Raw genomic sequence first — 22,775 nt, 5'->3', positions numbered from 1 at the left:
TGACACATTCTGTATGTACATTATGACTGCGTGTGTGTGAAGACGGGGAATTCCCTAAGTAGAAGGCCAATCACAGCATCAGATTGCCTCACACCTGCTAAACGTCATGATGATGTCATGCATACATTATGGCCGTCCCACCACATTTTCTGCATGTATCAGTGTGCGTGCACACACACACACTTCACACGTACAACATGCAGTGCTATCTGGAGTGCATTGAAGAAAATGATTATGTGTGTGCAAGACAGTTTTTGGCGCATCAAGCTTTACAATCTCGGAAGATGATAACACAGGCGATGTAAAGCTTTACCGAAGGCATTTTGCTTTACCTCGCTATAGCAGGTTTGATTTACTATGTTTTTCTTTGTTTGGAAGTCACAAAATTTATCTCGTTATAGCAGTTATTTCGTTATAGCCGATCTCGCTATAAGAGTAGCATTTTACATAGACTTGTGTGGAAGGAAATTTGGGACCGAGAAAATTTCCTCGTTATAACCGATATCTCGTTATAGCAGTGTTCGTTATACCGAGTTTCCCCTGTACTTGCTGTGATTTTGGTGCAATTTGGTTTAGTTTTATATCTACAAAGATACATAAGTGCATTAGCGCCAGTGGGTGTAATCTTGCATCATATTCTACCTCCTTGAGTTATGGGGGATTCTGCATGGCTGACTTTTTTTTTCTTTCCCCAGCCGTATTGTGGCAGCATTGTTGGCATCTTTGCTCACAGTTGCAAAACAGGGTCTGTAGATTATGCAAGGCCTGTTATGACAAGTTTGCTTTGCCTTTGTTTTCTTGCATGTGTGTGTTTTGTTGTTTGTTTGTTTTTTCATTTTTGGTAGAGGGGCCTAATTAAGCAGGCCAATACCTGAGCCATAATGTCACACTGATTTGTAAGGAGGCCCTAGCTGTCAAAAATGGAGTCCTCTAAAGCCAAGTAAAACTAGAAAGTACCGCTTAAATTAGTTTCTCATCCAGATTTTCTTAGAGAGGTGATTGATGCAGGAGGTCCTTACTTTTTGATATCCATTTTTGTGATCTGCAGCATCTGCAGCTTTGCGCTAAACAGGTAACATAAACTTGTACACATCAAGTGCCAGCCAGATGATCAAAATCCTTGCGCTCGACTTGGCTGGCAGTCTCAGGAGCACGGCAGGAAGATCTTACAGCTCTCCATGCTCTTTAGGATCAACAATGACCTTGCCCACTACCCATAAAATAATCAAATTAAAACTTCTCCCACTACCCCCTCGCCAACGACACTCTTGATCGTTACAGCAAACAATTCCAGTTTGTCACCTGCAGAACACAGGACATATGGGGGTCATCTTTCCTACCAAGGACCATAAAGGACTGGACAGGAACAGCATTCTAAAGGAAGTAGTGACTGCTGCAACCCTTCACACATTTGATATGTCAAGGGTCAGCAAATAATCAACCATCATTGTTTGAAAAAAAAAAACCAAACAAACAAGAAGGATTTGTTCAGTGTAGACTAGTCTATATCAGTTCGGGAAACCCACTCACAAGGGGGGCCCCTCCTTATAAGTAACCCGTCCCCCTTATAAGTAACCCCGTCCCCCTTATAAGTAACCCCCGGGGCACCCCTTATAAGGAGTCTCCACGCTTTTTTGCAATGCAACGCGAAAATGAAAGGACTGCGGCAATTCGCTTGATTATGTCCATAAAGCTTCACAAGTTTCCTAGTTACTCACGAAATTTGAGCAAAATCGGGTTGAGGCATCATATCTAAAATCATGGATTTAAATGCGATGTCAAACGACCCCTGCGAATGATGAAATGCGAGCGATTACTGGCGTGAGTGTCGCCAGGCGCGGGATAGCCAGTCGCCACGTCTGCACTCAAGCATTGCCGCGCCGCCGCGCCTGGCGACACTCGCGCCAGTAATCGCTCGCATTACAGCATTCGCATGGGTCGTTTGACATCGCATTTAAATCCATGATTTTAGATATGATGCCTCAACCCGATTTTGCTCAAATTTCGTGAGTAACTAGGAAACTTGTGAAGCTTTATGGACATAATCAAGCGAATTGCCGCAGTCCTTTCATTTTCGCGTTGCATTGCAAAAAAAGCGTGGAGACTCCTTATAAGGGGTGCCCCGGGGGTTACTTATAAGGGGGACGGGGTTACTTATAAGGGGGACGGGTTACTTATAAGGAGGGGCCCCCCTTGTGAGTGGGTTTCCCGAACTGATATGCCATATTTTGATTGATAGCAGATCAGTAGAGAAGATCAACATTAGGACGAGTCAAGCTTGGTCTACATCCCTAGTGCAATGCTAATCAACCTATTGATTGTGGGCATCTTCGGCAAGACAAGACAAACAAAATATTCAAATAACAAGCCTCCAGCCAGGCACCGGTACATACACCCAGCGAAGCCGGGTGGGCACACGTACGTACCCCGTACGCGTACCCAGCTATCCCCAAGCTGCTAGCTGGCCGATTGGGCGTTGCTTGTGCAATACCACAGATACAGTCTGCGGGGCAGGGGCTGCACCACATGCCAGTTTAGGCCCCTAGCTAACCCTACTACAGGAAACATATCAAACGTGTCCTTTCCATATTGACCAGTATTTGTTTGTTACAGTGTGTGTAGCAAACGTGTGAACAAAGATCATAATATGTGATCTCACCTTGCTTTTGGAGTTTCAGATTCCGTGTTTTGTCACTAGCAGGTGCAACATCAGGACGGTAGAAACGTCTGGTGCCAACCCTGTAATCAGCTGTTCACCTGTGCGTTGTGTTTACATTATATTGCAGTAGGTATCACAGTTGTCCAGCGTTGATATTCATACGCTCGTCCTGCTATTTGTACTATCAATAGATTGAAAGTCAGTTGTTTTCATCACCAATTGCTGTTTGTAAGGTTACCATCTCAATCTCAGCGTACTATGACTTATCAGCAATGAACCTTCATTCTTTTTCTCTTTTAGTTAAGAACTATATTTCATACAGTGGTAGTGGGATGCACTCTGCAAAGTGTACGCGAAACAACCGAGGCGCATCAGCAGAGCTCGCGAGCTGAGCGAGTGAATGCATTGTGTGTGTTGCATGCTGTTCATACCAACTCGTTGTTTTGGATTGTCAGAACCCAAGATTTGTTGCACGTCGTCGTAGTGCGGTGTTATGTGTATGGGGTATTCCACCTAAACTGCATATCGCATGCATGCTGCTGTTGTAGGCCTATTATCATCACCACTCAAGGGCGCGCGAGGGCAATCGAGGCTTTCCGGGTCTCAGTATCACGAAGGTGCAAAAAAACACTGAGCTCGTTCTCGTCCAGGGCCAGGGCTAGTCGACGAAGTCATATTGCAAAGGTACCTGTACAAGTTGGCCTTTCCTAATTGTGAGCAAACAGCACTATCCAGCTTTCCCACCACACCAGGAATAGATGTGAGGTAAGAATATCCATTACTACGGCATTAGAATGCACTGCACTGGAATCTAACCTGACCATTGGCATTGCGGTGACTCCCTTCTTTTTCTTGTTAATCTAATCAGTTCGGGAAACCCACTCACAAGGGGGGCCCCTCCTTATAAGTAACCCGTCCCCCTTATAAGTAACCCCGTCCCCCTTATAAGTAACCCCCGGGGCACCCCTTATAAGGAGTCTCCACGCTTTTTTGCAATGCAACGCGAAAATGAAAGGACTGCGGCAATTCGCTTGATTATGTCCATAAAGCTTCACAAATTTCCTAGTTACTCACGAAATTTGAGCAAAATCGGTTTGAGGCATCATATCTAAAATCATGGATTTAAATGCGATGTCAAACGACCCATGCGAATGCTGAAATGCGAGCGATTACTGGCGTGAGCGTCGCCAGGCGCGGCGGCGCGGCAATGCTTGAGTGCAGACGTGGCGACTGAGTACGGAGACTTTCGTACTCAGTCGCCACGTCTGCATTGCCGCGCCGCCGCCCCTGGCGACCACTCACGCCAGTAATCGCTCGCATTTCAGCATTCGCATGGGTCGTTTGACATCGCATTTAAATCCATGGTTTTAGATATGATGCCTCAAACCGATTTTGCTCAAATTTCGTGAGTAACTAGGAAACTTGTGAAGCTTTATGGACATAATCAAGCGAATTGCCGCAGTCCTTTCATTTTCGCGTTGCATTGCAAAAAAGCGTGGAGACTCCTTATAAGGGGTGCCCCGGGGGTTACTTATAAGGGGGACGGGGTTACTTATAAGGGGGACGGGTTACTTATAAGGAGGGGCCCCCCTTGTGAGTGGGTTTCCCGAACTGTAATGTTAATGTTGTATTTGGAACTCTTACTCTTTATTGAAGACATCGTGTAAAAAAGCTACTAACCGTTAAAACTTAAAGCTATAGTTTACAGTCTAACGCCCAAACGCCACAACGGTACACAGTTTCACCCAAAGTTTGTATATAAATTCAACGTTAGATTCTAATGTTAAATCATAGGGGACGTAGTAGGCCTGGCAGTGGCCTTTTTCAGTCCAGGAAACCCGCTTGTATGAGGGGTGCTCCATCCCGCTCATTAAGGACTTTTCGATTGTGTGGACGTGGCTGCCATTCTCGTACGAGAGCGGCTCTAAATGGCTGCGGTCCACTCGTCACGTCCGCGGTGTTATCACCCATTTCGATTTTCAGTGCATGCCGTTCGCGACGTACTGCCATGACGTCATGGACCCCTTCCCCTCCAGCCGGCTGGCGATTGGTTGTGCCACGCAATGACGTCATCAAGTCATGAATCCGCGGTGGCCGTGAAATCCCTCGAACACGCGTTTGCAATTCTGGCGTTGGACGTGCTGGAGAACCTTGGGCATGCGCAGTTCTTTAAAATGACGTCATTACCTCGACGGCCATGTCCACGAGGTGAAATCGAAAAGTCCCTATTGAAGGATCCCCCCACCTCACCTCGGCGTGCTTCATGAGTACCGTGTGTCGTGGCCATACTCACGAGCGGTTCATGAGGCCCTCGCCCCGGTTCACTTCTCATCCATCTCGCATCTGACAAATAGATCTAGATATGAATCAGGGCGACTTCGCACGGCGATTTTTGTTACATACACAGTTTGTTTACGAAATACAATATTTATCCCTGTTTGCTTCATATCAGCACTTCATCCCAACTTTCGTGATCTTGGAAAATCTTCCACCCTCTCTGAAACAGTAAAAGAGTCAGGAGAAGTGAAGTGATATGACCACTAATTCATGCGTGACTTCGGTGACAAACGTAACTCACCCATCACGCATGGGACTTTTCATGGTCAAGACAATTCGACAGGAGTGACCAGTCGATATGCAGTTGGCGCGTCCCTGTTTGTCATAGGGTATGCACTGGTTTGTGGCAGCATGTCAGATTTTGTGACGGAGTGTTCCTGGTTTGCAGCATGAGGGTATAATGTAAAAGTGGATATTTTCGTGTGACTAATATTTTTTCGCTCTCGGCCAGGTGAGAAGAGTTTCGCTTGTTTTTTTAAATTCTGCGGAATCAAGACATCAGCTACTGGAACATATGGCGAGCAAAAATATTCGCATGCTTTTATTTTCGCGCTAGTTTCTGGTTGCGCGAAATGCAAGAAAATTTCAACACCGCAAAAATGTCCACTTTTACAGTAGGCGGTACGCAAGATAAGAGGCTTTGTGATAACAGCACCTGCAGATTGCACGTCGGGTGCGGTGAATGCTTGTCCGATATGCCATCTGACGCAAACCAGACCACGTGCCCTCTATTGTAGCACTCCCCTGAAACCTTGTGAAGTTGTTCGTTTTATGTATTTGCTGTGATGGGGAGCAGAAGGCCACTAATACTCTCTCCCATCAATTCAAATTGACCTCCAAAAAGATGTATTTGTATCTAGGCATATCTACGATATGTTCATAAGCCCGTGGACCTACCTCACATGGACATTCATTCATTTCATTAATCCATGCATGCCTCTGTCCCTGTGTCAAAAGTGCGCAAAAATATTTTGAACATTCTTACCATCTGCCTTGATCTTATGATCTTAGCCACTGGCAATCCCGGACTTTCTCCGGCTTTTTCAGTAGCAAAATGCATGCATTTTATGTTCTTTTAAAGGGATAGCTAGCATTTTAGCTAATAAATGGAATATGATTTGTAATCTCATTTCCACCTTTTCCATACATTTTTCCAGAGTAAAAACAGATAATTCATGAGGAATACAATATGTATGCTGTACTATTAGTTAAGGTCATATGTGTGAGCGATAGTGAGCGAATCAGTAATTTCCAATCCAATTAGTCATGTTCTGAGGTTTGCTGCTTCTCCTCATTGATGTTTATTCTCAGAAGATGTTTCCATCTGTAAAGGTGCATCAGCCAAATATGGCCGGGAATCGCGGAAACAACTTCTTTGTCAGTGATGATGCATGAAATGCAATTGCCATCATCATTTTCAAGACATCTGTATGTACTCATTAATATGCGCATAATTAGGTTGTGGCGAATCTCATACATCAGTAGGTGGATTTGTTGAAAGTCCTTTTGTGAGTAGGTCCATGATAAGCCTTAATTTACCAAATAAATTGCCACTTTTAAATTGCCGTTAACGATCGCCTCGTCACTGTACAGGCATGCTAACCTGGAAACATTAAACTGCACATTACTTGAATATGAGACCATTCTGAAGCAAATAATTTTCACACAACAATAGATATATAATGTACTCTTAAATGAATCCCACGAGGATTGGAACAATTATCCCCCTGCATTCCCACTGATTCCCACTGATCAGTTGCTAGCCATCCCCTTTAAACTTTTCCTGTTTTTCGGTCACGTGTGTGACATTTAGAGATGATTAACTTTGTATGTTAATTACTTATGATTTAATCATGTCTGTCATTCTTGGGCTAGATATGTTGAGATAGGTGTGGACAAACATATTTTTACCAAAAATTACAGAAAGGAAGTTAATAGACGCACAATTCCATCAGTCAAAAATATGGCAAAAATGCGTAATATTTCCTGTAAAATCTATGCCTATGCAAATACATGCAAATGAGCACAATAATGGCCCTAATTGGAAAATAAAAATATCATTCATGCAACTTCAGACAGTGCTCTGTATGATTATTCAACTCAAAATGTCATAGAACAAACTTCATTTTTTTGAAATTAGGTTCACTTTTCAAAGAATGGCCCTTCAGCAAAATGTGCTAGACTTTGGGAAGTCCCTTTCCAAGATTGCCAAATTTTGTGTATTCAAAATTGAAAGGTCACGCAAGCATGCCCCTCTTTGCCGTGGGGATTTCCTATTTCATGAATATTGTGTAGTTACTCTTCTTTGCTTATAATGGCATTTTAGATGTTTGGCAATAAGTGGTTGTAAGCATGTTGGAAGTTGGCCAGGTAGTAATGTTTATTTTCTCATTATTGCTTTTGTATAACAGGAGTATGTTAGAATAGATCGGTCCCATTTCAGTAGATTTTTGTTGTTGTTGTAATGCCTCTGCCACGAATTGTCACCGGAAGCATTATGTGTTCGGGTTGTCCGTCCATCCGTAATCAGTTTTGTGGACAGCATAGCTTGGAAACCGTTTGAGGTACCTCCTAATGAAACTTGGTATGTACAATGTACATGTACATGTACATGTATGTATGGGTGGACCAAGTTGTGCCTGATCAGTTTTTAGATACACGTGCACAAGGTCAAATGTCAAGGTCAAATTCTCAAAATTTCACTATTTCTCCCATTTATGTAATGCCTAAAGGTGTTTTCCTGGAATTTAGTAACAGGATAAATGTTCTATACAGAAAGTTTTAGTTTTCTCCATACATTGTATCTTGGAAATTGCTCAAGGTATCTTCATGAAACTTAGTATATATTTACTGCCTGGCAGTGATTTTCTTAGAATTTTTGGGATCATGGGGTCAAAAGTCAGAGGTCAGGTTCAAAGGTCAAGGGAAAATGTGACCGGCGACAACGGTTTCAGGCAAAAGTGGAGAATTCTGAAAATTCATTTTTTCATTGAATCGCATTGCCCATTTCCTAAGCTTTACATTGATATAAAACACATATAAAGCGAAATATAATGCACTTTTTGATTTGTTAGCCTGACAAAATTGCGAGAAAACGGGCTTTGAAGATTTCCGTCATGCTCGAAGACAATGCCCAGCGGCGATGCGAGGTGAGAGTCACCCATCCGTACAATGGTGCCAATCGAGATTAAGCTCAGCCTCTAGCAACCACAGCGTCTTCTGATTGGCTCACTGAGAGAGTCAAATTTCCCGGGCACCTTCCTCGGAACTCAGCGTATGGAGCTGAATGTACAATGCGTTTCGCTCGGGTTTGTTTACCAGTACGTCTTTCAAGATGGCGGATACGATAATTACAAGCTGCTGGTTATGTGTGTATGGTGCACGTATTACTCAATAGCATCCACACGCTACGCGTGTGTGTATATGTCACGGGAGCGGGTGGCACATTCGTATCAACATCTTTACAAATCACGTTTTCATAGCGGTTGATTTGTCTTGTAAATTTCATCATTGGGACCCTTTCGAAGGCAGAAAGATAAAAAGGGTCACGCTTCCTGTTGTTCTGGTTTTTGTTGTCCCCGCCGAACGAGTTCGAGCAGGGGACTATGAAACGGGCTCCGTACGTGTGTGTGTCCGTGTGTCCGTGTGTCCGTCCGTCCGTCCGTCCGTCCGTGTGTCCGTCCGTGTGTGCGTCCGTGTGTGATCAAAACGTTCAAAATGCTACTCCTTCGCCATTTCTAACCCAATTTTGATTCTGTTTGCTTTATATGATAGCACTACATGGGAGCTTTGAAACTTCTATACAGAATTTCAATTGTGACCTTTGACCTTGACCTTTGACCTATATTGTACATTTTGCTTCAAAATGCTACTCCTTCGCCATTTCTAACCCGATTTTGATTCCGTTTGCTTTAAGTGATGGCACTAGGTGAGGGCTTCAAAACTTCTACACAGAATTTTGACCTTTGACTTCTTTGACCTTTGACCTTGATTTTTGACCTATATTGTACATTTTGCTACAAAATGCTACTCCTTCGCCATTTGTAACCCGATTTCAATTCCGTTTGCTTTAAGTGATGGCACTAGGTGAGGGCTTCAAAACTTCTACACAGAATTTTGACCTTTGACTTCTTTGACCTTTGACCTTGATTTTTGACCTATATTGCACATTGCCTACAAAATGCTACTCCTTCGCCATTTCTAACCCGATTTTGATTCCGTTTGCTTTATGTGATGGCACTAGGTGAGGGCTTCAAAACTTCTACACAGAATTTTGACCTTTGACTTCTTTGACCTTTGACCTTGATTTTTGACCTATATTGCACATTGCCTACAAAATGCTACTCCTTCGCCATTTCTAACCCGATTTTGATTCCGTTTGCTTTATGTGATGGCACTAGGTGAGGGCTTCAAAACTTCTACACAGAATTTTGACCTTTGACTTCTTTGACCTTTGACCTTGATTTTTGACCTATATTGTACATTTTGCTACAAAATGCTACTCCTTTGCCATTTGTAACCTGATTTCAATTCCGTTTGCTTTAAGTGATGGCACTAGGTGAGGGCTTCAAAACTTCTACACAGAATTTTGACCTTTGACTTCTTTGACCTTTGACCTTGATTTTTTACCTATATTGCACATTGCCTACAAAATGCTACTCCTTCGCCATTTCTAACCCGATTTCGATTCCGTTTGCTTTATGTGATGGCACTAGGTGAGGGCTTCAAAACTTCTACATAGAATTTTGACCTTTGACTTCTTTGACCTTTGACCTTGATTTTTGACCTATATTGTACATTTTGCTACAAAATGCTACTCCTTTGCCATTTGTAACCTGATTTCAATTCCGTTTGCTTTAAGTGATGGCACTAGATGAGGGCTTCAAAACTTCTACACAGAATTTTGACCTTTGACTTCTTTGACCTTTGACCTTGATTTTTTACCTATATTGCACATTGCCTACAAAATGCTACTCCTTCGCCATTTCTAACCCGATTTCGATTCCGTTTGCTTTATGTGATGGCACTAGGTGAGGGCTTCAAAACTTCTACATAGAATTTTGACCTTTGACTTCTTTGACCTTTGACCTTCATCTTTTTACCTATATTGTGCATTTTGCTACTAAATGCTACTTCCGGCGGGGACATATATTACGCACCGCGTAATTTCTACTTTTCCTTGTTTGTTTTTGTTTTTGTCAAGCCATGCATGTCTTGCATTGTGCGGTAAACATGCAAGCAAGCAAACAAACAAACAAACACGACTTTACTCAGTTTGGTGCAATTTTGACATTAACTGATCATTTATGACCACTCCTTTTCTCTCTTCTACTGTCTTTTTTTTAGTCAAATTGCTGTCATATTTACTACAAGCTATTATCAAGTCAGTTTCCGATCGTATGTTGCACGATTTGTGTGGCGATTTGCCACTCTGATACGCTTAAACCATGTTCCCTATCGTATCTATTTTCACGTTAAGTTTGTGCTGCCTAGTGTCGCTGTTCACTTTTTGTTTCACTTCCGTTGTCGGAACATTGCGGTAGAAAAGCTCTGATAGAAAGCCAAACGAAGAGCATACACTAAAAGACGGAGCGTACTGGTATCTATCAACAACAATGGAGCATACATGCGTGGACAAAACATTTCCGACACGCTGCGAGGTGTATCTCCGAAAGCCGAACTATGTAAATGTGTGCGACGCACTATCCAATGGCACGCGAGATGCCGCGCCGTAGCAACACTGGGCATAGTGGCGTGGCATTCGAAAGAAGATCGAAACTGACAAGTGCGATCCAACATAGGGTGTTTAAAATTTTATTTTCGGTAGGAAAAACTTAGTGTTATGCTGTGAAATTTAGTGTAGATGTAGAAAACATATCAAAGATTCAATTTCTGCAAAAACCCAAAATCGACAAAGATATTGGTCAAAATTTTTGTACCCCGCCTAGGAAGGAATTTGCTCTTGCGACTTTTGCCTGAAACCGTTGTCGCGGGTCACAAATGTTCAAATGACACAATTTTTGCCACATTTTGAAAGTACTCTGAGAGTTCAGTATTGTCATGAAAATAGATGTTGCCAGTTTGTGATTATTGGAAGAAATGTGGGCCATGGGGTGAAAAGGCAAGGGTCAAAGGTCAAGTGAAAATGCTCAAATCCTTGAATACCTGCTCTCTTAAACAATTAAAGCTACCCATCCAAATGAAACCTAGTTCAAAGAAAGTAAACACTCACCAAATTTGTGACAAAACATGTCATTTTAATTTTTTGCCAATTGAAACTGTCGTCTCATATACCTAATTCATGTCAAGACCTACTGCTAGACCTATAGAGAACTATGCATTATGGCGGAGGCATACCAGTCGCCATAGCAACATTTCTCTTTTTTTTCCAGTTTTTTAAATTGTGACACCCTTGTATCCCAAGGAAAGATTAATCACCCTGTCATCACAGTGAATAGAAAGCAATATAGTTACAACTTTAGTGTACATGCCTTTAAAAGTTTTAGGAGCAACATCTGAAAAAAAAATAGTGGAAAATATGACCGTACATGTATAAAAAGGGCTCCATCAAAGATTTGTATGCAATACATTGTAGCACACCGCATTTCATTGCAAGCATGCTTGTTCATGCCCAGTGGTAATTTTGGTATTTTATTTACACTTACAGGAAGCACTTTTTGATGGTGCAAATTGCAGTCACTTTAAGTGCAATTACTATGTGCCAACTGTTAGGGCATTTCTTGTTGCACATGACACATAGAGAGTTTATATATGCACATTGAACATATTGGTGCTTTAGACACCACTGCATGTGCTGTTAATTATGATGTTGTGCTTTAGGTGGGATTCTCATGCTGCAATTCACAATTTTAGCACTTAACGGTAATGCAATGATATCAAGATGTGGGGTTCAATGAAAGGTACAGAGTACGCATCATTTACATAGGGAGCTGCTTGGTACTATCGTGTGTACTACATTGTAAGTGATCCTTTCAGTTGTGGCCTCACAGGTTCATAGCAGTACACTTGAAATAGCGTTGCAAATGTTAAAAATACTTTGCTTTTAGATTGGACCTTTTGGCCTTCAATAGAAACAGGGACGTTTCTAAACTCTCCGTAACCTGCTGAGGACGGACTGATTTTGCTGCAACACGCATTTCCCATAGACAGCTGCCCGAGTATACTTGGAACTCGTCTTCAAGGGGTTAAAATGCTTGTTTCAGCGAACACCAAGCACATCGACATAAACTACCAAGTGCTGTAATGCATGCTGAATGAAATGTTATGTAAAGAATTAGAACTTTGAAACTTCATACATGTAGACTGTTTTTTCCTGTCGCACAGAGCTCCCTCTTCCTGTCAGACAAAGCTCCAACCAAGACCAGACCTGGGAAATGTTTTTAGTGTATTTTGATCCTCATGTTTTGATTGTATATTTTGGTACTACACATGTACACCATCACATACATTGTACATGTATTGTCACTGCACCAACCCATCCACATCTAGCTGTGTTACAGCTGCTACATATGGGGATTACTTTGTCAAGACTCAAGATCATTTTCAGGAGAAATTCATATTTCAGAACTACAGTATGTCACTCAGGATTCCATTCATGACTACCGTTACAATACATTCATATCCAAATACATGAGGCAAATATCACTTAAACCCCTCATTTTTGAAGAGTATCAATTTTTTGTAATAAAATCAAGATTTTGTGATGCTGTGTGATTTGATCATTTTCAGGAGAAATTGTATGTCACTTCCATTCACCAATACTGTTACAGTATGCATATAAATTCAGATACATGTATATGTGGCAAATATCACTTAATCCCTCATCTTTGAAGTATCAATTTTTGTTGATTTTTGTTGTTGTTGTTGTTTTGTCCTGTACCCAGAGAGAAGACGTGAAGATGTCGGTGGAGCTAGCCCTGGTAACCGAATCTCAGAGCAACCCCAAGGATGAGAACCCGTATGCCGATTACATGTGGATGGGAGAGGAAGAAAATGAGTTTGACCTAGACGTAAGTTGTTACGTCGCACCATCATAGTGGAGACTTTTTTTTTTGTGCGATAAATTTCATTTGACTTTTATGTTGTCTTCGTCATCCTGTATGGCACAATGTGCCTGGTTGATACTAACTGTTTAGTGACTGTTGCTACATTTGTATTCACCTGGGGCGAAAACTTATCCTGTGTCTAGTGGGAATATGCAGTCAAGAGTATGCTCGTACAAAATTAAATATCTCCAGAAATCTATGTGTGTTGTGGTTTCTGTGATAGTTTGGTTGAGTGTGGAATTCATGAAAATTTTCACACCATGAAATATTCTATGTCTACATTTCTGTTAAATGATATTGAAAATGTCGTTGAGAGGATACTGTATTATACGCCAAATATTTCGCGAGGTTTTTATTTTCGCTAATTTCGTGAATCAGGTGCTATTTGCGAAATTAAAGACACGCGAAAATATTGACTCTGATCCCGATGTGAATGTGATGTACGAGTGTACACTTCTCCATTCAGTACAGGACTCCACGATCGCGAATTTAACCACTTGCGAAATCGTCGGGAATTCCCGATTTGCGAAAATTTAGACTCGCGAAATATATGGCGTATACAGTATTTTGCAAATGAATATATTATCATTTTTCTTCTTGAATATACACTATCAATAGTGAAGTGTCAGTAATAAAATTAAAGGAAGAATTTCATTAGGTCAGGTCAGGATTGACTTTTAAAAGCAATTAAGTTTCAATGTTTTGTATACTTTTAAACAAGCTGAAAGATAAGAAAAAAAAACCAGAAGAGGAAGTAATGTCACGAAACCTTATGATATTTGTTATTCATATTGTAAGCATAAAACATGAAATAGATTGCACTATGTCCGATGATTCTGTTCGAAACACCTCAAGTCAGAACTCTTTGTTTCATACCGTGCTTAATGCAGGTGTTGGCTCAGCTGGAAGAAGAAGAGTACATTGAAAACTGCTTCCAGGATATGCTTGAGGAGGAAGCCCTGGGGCTCTTCACCCCACCCCCTGTGTCGTCGACGTCCACAATGACGTCCACCACCAGTCTACCGCCCATCCAGAACCTCAGTATTGGCAACGGCAGTGAGTGGCTAGCTCTCCCATATGGTTCCATCGCAGTCAAGTCATACATTATAATAGCCAAAACATGGTTCTCAGAAGGGCTCAAAATTCATCTTCCATCATTTGGAATTTGCTTCCAATACATACAAAGGGTCTACCAAGAAACTGGCCTGGCTAACGGGATATGCCAGGATGATGAGTTGTTTTAGTGTGTTTTGAGATCAAAGGAGAAGAATAATTTCGATCATAGTACATGACTTTAATTCCAGAAGAGCCATCCTCATTAACCCCGCATTCAGCATTTTGGAAAGGTAGAATGTAAGGTTATGATCGATCGTGTCCTCACAATCATATTCTCCAAAAAGCTGCATGCGTTTCACTCTAGCGTAGAAGATCGATGGATATCGCTGTGGCCTGATTTGTCGATTACTGATAATCAAGTATGAAAACTTACATAGCAACCACGATGGGGTAAGATCAGAGATTATTGACTTTGGGCAAACCTTCTTGGCTAATATTTTGCATTTCATTGTTACCCAACTGAAATTGTGTTAATACATTATTACAGAGTTATTTTACGCATTTCGTATGCATATATTGGTTACGTACAGCAATAATGGACAGTTCTGCTGGCATATGAGAACTATGTTTTGGCTTTAATGTTGTTACTTTCTTTTTTATGCCTCCGCCACAAAGTGGTGCCGGAGGCATTATGTTTTCGGGTTGTCCGTCCTTCCGTCCGTCCGTAATGAATTTTGTGGACAAGGCATGAAACTTGGCATGTATGTGTATTAGGGGGTGAAGTTGTGCCTATCAACTTTTGGGTGCACATGCTCAAGGTCAAAGGTCAAAAGGTCAAGGTCAAATACATAAAATTTCACTATTTCCACCATATCTATGCAATGCCTGAAGATATTTTCTTGAAACTTACTGTATACATGTATTACCCAGTTAAGATTCTCTGGTGAAAGTTTGGGTCATGAGGTCAAAGGTCAAAGGTCAAAAGGTCAAGTAAAAATATTAAAACTTCTTTTTTTTCTCCGTAACTTGGAAAATTGTTCAAGGTATCTTCATGGAACATAGTATATACATGTACTGACTGGCAGTGATTATCTAGAGAATGTAGGGTTCATGGGGTCAAAGGTCAAGTGCAACACTTCGAAATTTTACTATTTTCCTCATGTTTATGCAATGCCAGCAGGATTATTTTTTTTTTACACTTGGTGTATGCATGTGTAACCAAATAGAAGTTCTCTGGAGAGTTTTTTTTTTCTTTTTCTTTTTTTTTTTTGCCTCAAAGGTCAAAAGGTCAAAGATCAAGTGAAAGTGCTGAACTAAATTTTTCCTCCATATCTCGGAAGTGGCTCAATTTATCTTAAAACTTACTGCATATTTATGCATTTCTACCTGAAAGTAATTATCTTATGAATTTTAGGGTCAAATGCCAGATGAAAATGGTAACAATTTACTATTCAGTACAGAAATTGCACTTTTTCTCCATACCGGTACCTTGAAAATTACTCAGTGCATAAATGTATGAATGGGCCAAAGTCAAGTTAAAGTCCTTAAATCCCCCAATACATGCTCTCCTATTCATCCAATTAAACCTAGGTCAAGGAAGGTGAACATTCAACACATTTGTGACAAACTTGTCATTTCAATATTTTGCCAATTTTGTGAAAATGTAATCACACATTGTCCACATGTACCATCTAGACCTATTAGGAGAATCATGCATTATGGCGGAGGCATACCAGTCGCCATAGCGACATTTCTAGTCTTCTTCTTCTTCTTCAAGGAAGTTACTGTAAAATGAGGAATTTTCGCGTACATTTTAACTTCGCGAATTTTGCGAGCGCGAAGATTCGCGAAATTAAAATGCACACAAAAGTTCTTGTCTACACTACATTGTATGCATTGAATGCCAGTGGCAGTTTGCGAAAATTTCATGCCGCAAAAAAGACCGTCAGCTCCAATTCGCGAAAAATTCATGCCGCGAATATATCATGTTGTACACTATGTTTTTGCCATTGCTGGTTCTTCTGTCTGTCTGCAAAATGGCTCAAAAAGTTGGGAATGGATTTGGATGAAACTGAAAGGAAACGTTGATGATGACACAAGGAACAGTTGATTAAATTTGGTATTGATCTTGTCCACCATCTGGAATTTGGATTTTTTTTTTTTTTAAAGGATTATCATTGGTGAATAGGGCCAATGAACAAGGGAGTTCAAGCTGCGCGTATTTGAGACTTCTATATTTGGAAGGTGGGCGATTTTCTGCATGCATATGTATGGGTGGAAATCACTGATCTCTATGGAAGAACAAGATCAGTGGTGGAAATGAGCTGCTTGGCGGAGGAGGTCTCTGCTATCAGAGTGCTTCTCTGGTTATTATTTTTATCAATATTATTATTGGTGTTGTTGCCATCATTATCATTTACTATTTTTATTGTTATTTATTTCATTACTACTATTACTACAAGTACTGTTACTAATATTACTGGTATCGGAGGCAGATCCAGGAAGTGTCGCGGGAGGCATTATGTTGTTGGGTTGTCCATCTGTCCGTCCTTCCATCCGTAATCAATTTTGTGGACAGCGTAACTAAAAAAAAACGTTTGAGGTATCCTAATAAAACTTGGCATGTATATGTATAAATACAAATGATGAGGAGCAGCAAAACCTGAGAACATGACAAATTTTGTGTCAGAAGATGGGTAATTGCTGATTCGCACATTTTTGCACACGCATGATGCATTTAAGACCTTGCCTAATGGCAAGATATACCTGTTCTTTACCATTACCATCCCTTTTTGCAGTGGAATAAGCTGCGGAAAAGTGAAATATTGAGATCACAAATGACAATCATTCTGCCAAAATGTTAACTTTCTTTTAAAAACTGCCTGCTTCTTCCAAGTGAAATTGTGTGAGGCATGATTAACTGCACATTCACTTTACTTGATTTTTGTGAGTTATTGTCCCCGCCGAACGAGTTCGAGCAGGGGACTATGAAACGGGCTCCGTACGTGTGTGTGTCCGTGTGTCCGTCCGTCCGTGTGTCCGTCCGTCCGTGTGTCCGTGTGTCCGTGTGTGCGTCCGTGTGTGATCAAAATCTTCAATTTGCTACTTCTCTGTCATTTATGAGCCAATTTTGATTCTGTTTGCTTTATATGATAGCACTACATGGGAGCTTTGAAACTTCTACACAGAATTTCAGTCGTGACCTTTGACCTTGACCTTTGACCTATATTGTACATTTTGCTACAAAATGCTACTCCTTCGCCATTTCTAACCCGATTTCGATTCCATTTGCTTTATGTGATGGCACTAGGTGAGGGCTTCAAAACTTCTACACAGAATTTTGACCTTTGACTTCTTTGACCTTTGACCTTGATTTTTTGACCTATATTGTACATTTTGCTACAAAATGCTACTCCTTCGCCATTTCTAACCCGATTTCGATTCCGTTTGCTTTATGTGATGGCACTAGGTGAGGGCTTCAAAACTTCTACACAGAATTTTGACCTTTGACTTCTTTGACCTTTGACCTTGATTTTTGACCTATATTGTACATTTTGCTACGAAATGCTACTCCTTCGCCATTTTTAACCCGATTTCGATTCCATTTGCTTTATATGATGGCACTAGTTGAGGGCTTCAAAACTTCTACACAGAATTTTGACCTTTGACTTCTTTGACCTTTGACCTTGATTTTTGACCTATATTGTGCATTTTGCTACAGAATGCTACTCCTGCGCCATTTCTAACCCGATTTCGATTCCGTTTGCTTTATGTGATAGCACTAGGTGAGGGCTTCAAAACTTCTACACAGAATTTTGACCTTTGTCTTCTTTGACCTTTGACCTTGATTTTTGACCTATATTGTACATTGGCTACAAAATGCTACTCCTTCGCCATTTCTAACCCAATTTCGATTCCATTTGCTTTATGTGATGGCACTAGGTGAGGGCTTCAAAACTTCTACACAGAATTTTGACCTTTGACTTCTTTGACCTTTGACCTTGATTTTTTACCTATATTGCACATTTTGTTACAAAATGCTACTTCCGGCGGGGACATATGTTACGCACCGCGTAATTTCTACTTTTCCTTGTTTTCTTCTGCGCATATAGTTTTAGATTTCTCGAATCTTAGAATCTCCATCTTGTTCTTCTCCCGGCTTGCTGGCGGTGACGATGATGGGATCAAAGCAGTGAAGCATGTTTAAAATGTCTTTGTGGCGCTTTGGAGATGTACAGGTGCATGAATCAATTAACGATACGATGAATGTCCTCGTATATTAGGTCCATAGTTTAGTGAAGAGCGTTACATTTTACCATCACTTTTTTCACAGAATACTTGGGGGGGGATCCTTTGTGATAGTCAGAAAGATGTAAAGGAGAGATCATTACATAATAACACTCCCCATTCTCATCCAGTCACCATGGCTGCAATCTCACAATGAAAAACTCTCTCTTACCTTTGATTTGTTGCAAGCTCTAGACAATTTGTTAGCATTACCAGGTGAATATTTACAAATATTATAGACAGAGTGGGGAAGAATGGCTGATTATGTGACTCGATGAATTATTCCTTATCATTTATTGTGTACCTTTTGATGACTTTGTGTTAAGCATTATCCATTCTATTAAATGCAAAGGCATAGTCCATGTCGGCTTTTCTGAAGAAAGGGAGGGCATTTTGTCCATGACGAAGAAAGCTGGCTTTTGATATGCATTGCCTGTAGCATAGTACACTGTATATTGTTATCTTATCCAGTGCAGTTGTTCAAATGTTATAATTACATATATGTAAGGATGTTCTGAGGATTTGGGTCAGGATTAGGATTTGGGGTCGAGGCAAGAATTAGGGATTACCTAAATTCATAAAAAGTCTCAAGTATATCAGGGTAAGTTGTATTTATTGATCAGTTACAAGTATACAAGCAAGGTTGGATTATCAAGTTACTGCAAGAACTGACTTCAGATATGAAAGTGTCACTGTCATCTTGGCACTGTCAACATAAAACATAATTATGCAATACCAAATTATTTTAGTTTCGCGAGAGAAGTTCGAAGTTACAGACAGGCATTACAAGGGCTTTATTTGTGCTATGTGACAGATATACCACACATGAACACGTTTTGCAAGTTACGATCATCCAGTGCAAGCGATGTGATGTACATGTACATGTAAAGCAACATACATGTACATATTGCTGGCCCCTGCTTGCACCCAGTTGCAACCAACATGTGTACATGCATGAGAATATAGTTGTATTGTATGCTTACTATACACATACTCATGCATGCAGCCGATACTTTGCAGATCAATAAAGTTGACCTGATGCTTTATATATGCAACAAGTATTATATGTTCATCATGCATGTCATTAGAACATGCAAACAGACATACATTGTAAGTCATACATGGAATTTATGTATTGGAATTCCATAGATGCCATAATTCCATGGACCTCGACATTCTGAAACTTTGTGTTTTCCATGTTTGTGCATGCAGATGGAGAAGAGAATGGTCACCATGGCAACGGAGATGTCATCCTGATTCCAGCCAATCATGTCAACTACGACTCTGGAGCAGGAGGCGATGCAGAGCTGGGACCAACCTTGAACGACTTGACTGATGACACCTTGGGCAGGAAGAATGAGGTACTGATGTATACAAGCTTTTTTTGCTGACCTGATCCACACTGCTATTAAAGTGAGATGCTGGTTTTATGTTAACCAATAAAGTCTGAGGGTTATTTTGCTTCTAAACTTTTCATTTTGTACTTGTTGAATTGGCAAAATTGGCTTGTTTGCTGTTAGTCCAATATTAGAGACAGATTGAATACAATTGGTTAAATTCAAAAGGTCTGCCCAAAATCAGAGAGAAATTTACAAATATTTGCCCATCTGAGAGAGACAAGGGAACTTGTATAAAAATTCTATGAAGTGTGTCGCCAATGTAAGAGTGGTCTATGAAGATATTGCCCACTTAACCCTAACCAGGCCGGGCTTTTTGGAGTGTTCTGTGGCCGGGGGAGGGTTGATTCAACCCCCCGAGATCTCGGCCGTCGATCGCGCAATCGCCATGAAAATTGGCACATGCATTACCTGTGGCGTAATCTACCAAACTATACAAAAAGAAATGGAAATTTTCATTATATTAATTAATTATGCTAATATATGCATAAAATCAAACATTTTGCTCTAAATCAGAAAGTAAAGCTCCTAGAATCCTAATTTTTGGTGATAACGTTCTTTGTAGCATTCCTAACAATGTCCTAGAAAAAAAATCTCGTATCAAAATTAATTTCTTATGTATTTTATTGTTTTTCAACATTTTGTTTTATCATTTTTTTTTGCGAAATTTATGACAGAACCTATTTCAAGCATAATTATGCTAAAATTAATTGATTTCAGTCTTTGAAAGTGAAAATAATTATATTTTTATGAATAAGGTGAGAAAACTCCATTTGCATAGACTTTATACACAAAATCACATTTTTGAGCCATTTTCGTCTGACAGGCATGTATAAAAGGTCGTGCAGTGTCATAATGTTATGCACAATTTTCGCGAAAATGGTGTCAAAAGATATGCGAAACTTGAATGTAAAAAGTCAGCAAACAGCGCAGTCAAAAAATTTAGTGCGGTGGAATAGTCGCAAAAAAATGTCGAGGGGGGTTGATTCGACCCCCCCCCCCCCCCCCCCCCGGCCTTTTTAGGGTTAAAGGGGAACAAACCCCAAATAAACTTGGCAATTGAGTGATTGCTGCAATAGTGATAGAACACATCAGTGAAAAGTTTGAGGGAAAAATTACTACTTATGACTTCTAACATCTTTTACTGGCAATTACTGCTATCAAACATGCTATTCTATTACCGGTATGTCCTCACCATGTATTGTCTGTATAAGGTCTATGCATGCATGGTGACTACTCCCATTTGTGTTATTTCAAGCATAGCATGGCAGTCTTGTTTTGCCCAATTATTGTGATTTTTTTTTTTCTCTCTCTCTCTTTAATACTGGTCAACAGAACGCGTCAGATTCTGATTCGTCCGAGGGGTCACCGCAGAGATAGGCCTGGGCCCAGTGACACCAGTACACTGCACCAGAGACTGCATGCATTCCTGTCATTCAACAACAAAAAAAAAAAAAAGAGAAAAAATGTCTTGATAACCAAAAGTATGGATATATGACTGTGTTTTAATGTCTTTTATATATGTTGAAAACATATTTGAGGTCATCTGTGATTTATTGATTGTCAATGTGTGATGAACTGTGTTCACCGCGTTTTGTGTTTTCGTTTTGGATTTTTTTTTTTCCCCCCGGGGGAGGGGGATGAGATTTGGGATTGATGTGCATCCGGAGAAAATATATAATTGCCTCAGAGGTTGAGCACTTGTGACGTATTCTGGAATGTATTTACATTGTATGCACCAATGAATGTATTTCGTTCTCTTGACCTTGATGATAATGTAAGTGAGAAAGAGTATTCCATTGGAGCTATGCGCAGCTTTGCGATGGAAGCTGACCACTCTTTAACAAGTGCAAAAATATAATTGTCAAATACCGCCAAAGTTAATGAGTAAATGTTGTGATTTGATTTTATTTTTTCTTAAGGTTGTAAATGCTGCTGAGCTTTTCTAGTCCTGACAAAAGCACAAATCCAATCCATCCCAAATTTACTCTGTGGTTACTCCTTTAGATGCAAAAGGCTGGAAGATGCAGAAAAGTGACTATATTCACATTGGTTGAATATCACAAATCTAATCTTGTTATCATGTTTGAATATGCATATCCATAAGGTCCAAGCATGGTTGGAGAGACTACCCAGGAGTTAATGGCATTTTCCCTCTTTTTCGTTGCAGTCGCAAAGAAGACAAGTAACATACATTCGAAGGCAAGGTTTCAATACACATTGCATCAAGACCAAATTAAGTACTTGTTGTCAAGGGAACGTTGAATGATTTGCATTGTTTTGTCAAATGTTCTCATATCTACTCTAATTGCTTCTGAGAACATGGTCTGCTTTTATTTATCATTATAATCACTTTTTTATTATTATTATCCTGGCTTCAGGAATCCTGTGCCATAGTGGGAACTATGTTATGTCGATTCTCAGTTATCCAGCTATTTGAATTATTTTAGTATTTCTTTGTTTCATTTTATTTGTCGTTTTTTTTTTAAATCACAGTGCCATAAGATAATACCATCCTTCGTGCTTTGTAAAACCCCTTTTCAGAGGAAATATTCCAGAAAACAGAAGAGAAAAGATGTTCAGAATGACCACAAAAAAAAAATGAATAAAAAGGAACAGAGTGAGGAAAAATAAGTGAAGTCAGACATTGAAGGGAAACATTTGGAACTGAATGTCTGTCGACCACCTGTCGGGGGTTTTCCCCGGGGTCAGTCAATATGGGGCTTTCATACAGCCATGATGTCTGTGTTTGCATTCGTGTGCAAACTTACCAGAAGAATGGATTTCCCTGAAATGGAGCGAGAGTGTAAACTACTTCGCTATCTTGCATTGAAAAAAAAAAAAAAATGCAATAGATGTATACTAGACTAGACACACTGCTATGTGGCTGTGGAGTGTATTGTTGAAGATGTCTACAAGACACAACGGTGGTTGACCAACTGGTTGTCCAATGATTGCAATGGTCGACAGGAT

The 22,775-nt window shown here is 40.3% G+C and overlaps 2 protein-coding genes across 2 annotated transcripts in view; one reads left to right on the top strand and one right to left on the bottom strand.

Annotated features, from left to right (window-relative positions):
* The window catches only part of LOC139719198 (uncharacterized), a 33,495-nt gene extending 30,761 nt beyond the window's left edge, over positions 1-2,734 (bottom strand). Inside the window, exon 1 of the mRNA XM_071630628.1 lies at positions 2,660-2,734. The gene's annotated coding sequence lies outside the window, so the exon portion shown is untranslated. The remainder of the gene's footprint in view (positions 1-2,659) is intronic.
* Positions 2,735-3,063: 329 nt separating this feature from the next.
* LOC139719197 (uncharacterized) lies at positions 3,064-21,964 on the top strand. The gene is made up of 5 exons (XM_071630626.1): positions 3,064-3,424; positions 12,901-13,026; positions 13,953-14,118; positions 19,618-19,766; positions 21,138-21,964. Exons 2-5 carry the CDS (start codon positions 12,916-12,918, stop codon positions 21,180-21,182), a joined length of 471 nt encoding a protein of 156 aa, XP_071486727.1. The 5' UTR covers positions 3,064-3,424; positions 12,901-12,915; the 3' UTR covers positions 21,183-21,964.
* The last annotated feature ends 811 nt before the right edge of the window (positions 21,965-22,775 follow it).

The sequence above is a fragment of the Diadema antillarum genome, unplaced genomic scaffold, assembly GCF_040938485.1.
Source record: "Diadema antillarum isolate AM-2024a unplaced genomic scaffold, OU_Dant_1.0 scf00000107, whole genome shotgun sequence".
Classification (NCBI taxonomy): Eukaryota; Metazoa; Echinodermata; class Echinoidea; order Diadematoida; family Diadematidae; genus Diadema; species Diadema antillarum.
Note: the sequence above shows the minus strand (reverse complement) of the source record. Positions and strands in the feature narration are given on the sequence as shown.

Bases quoted from the DNA above. Each gene is read 5' to 3' on its own strand.
- LOC139719197 (XM_071630626.1), top strand. From the start codon at position 12,916: ATGTCGGTGGAGCTAGCCCTGGTAACCGAATCTCAGAGCAACCCCAAG. The intron at 14,119-19,617 runs GTGAGTGGCTAG...TTGTGCATGCAG, and splicing joins CCTCAGTATTGGCAACGGCA to ATGGAGAAGAGAATGGTCAC. The intron at 19,767-21,137 runs GTACTGATGTAT...ACTGGTCAACAG, and splicing joins CCTTGGGCAGGAAGAATGAG to AACGCGTCAGATTCTGATTC.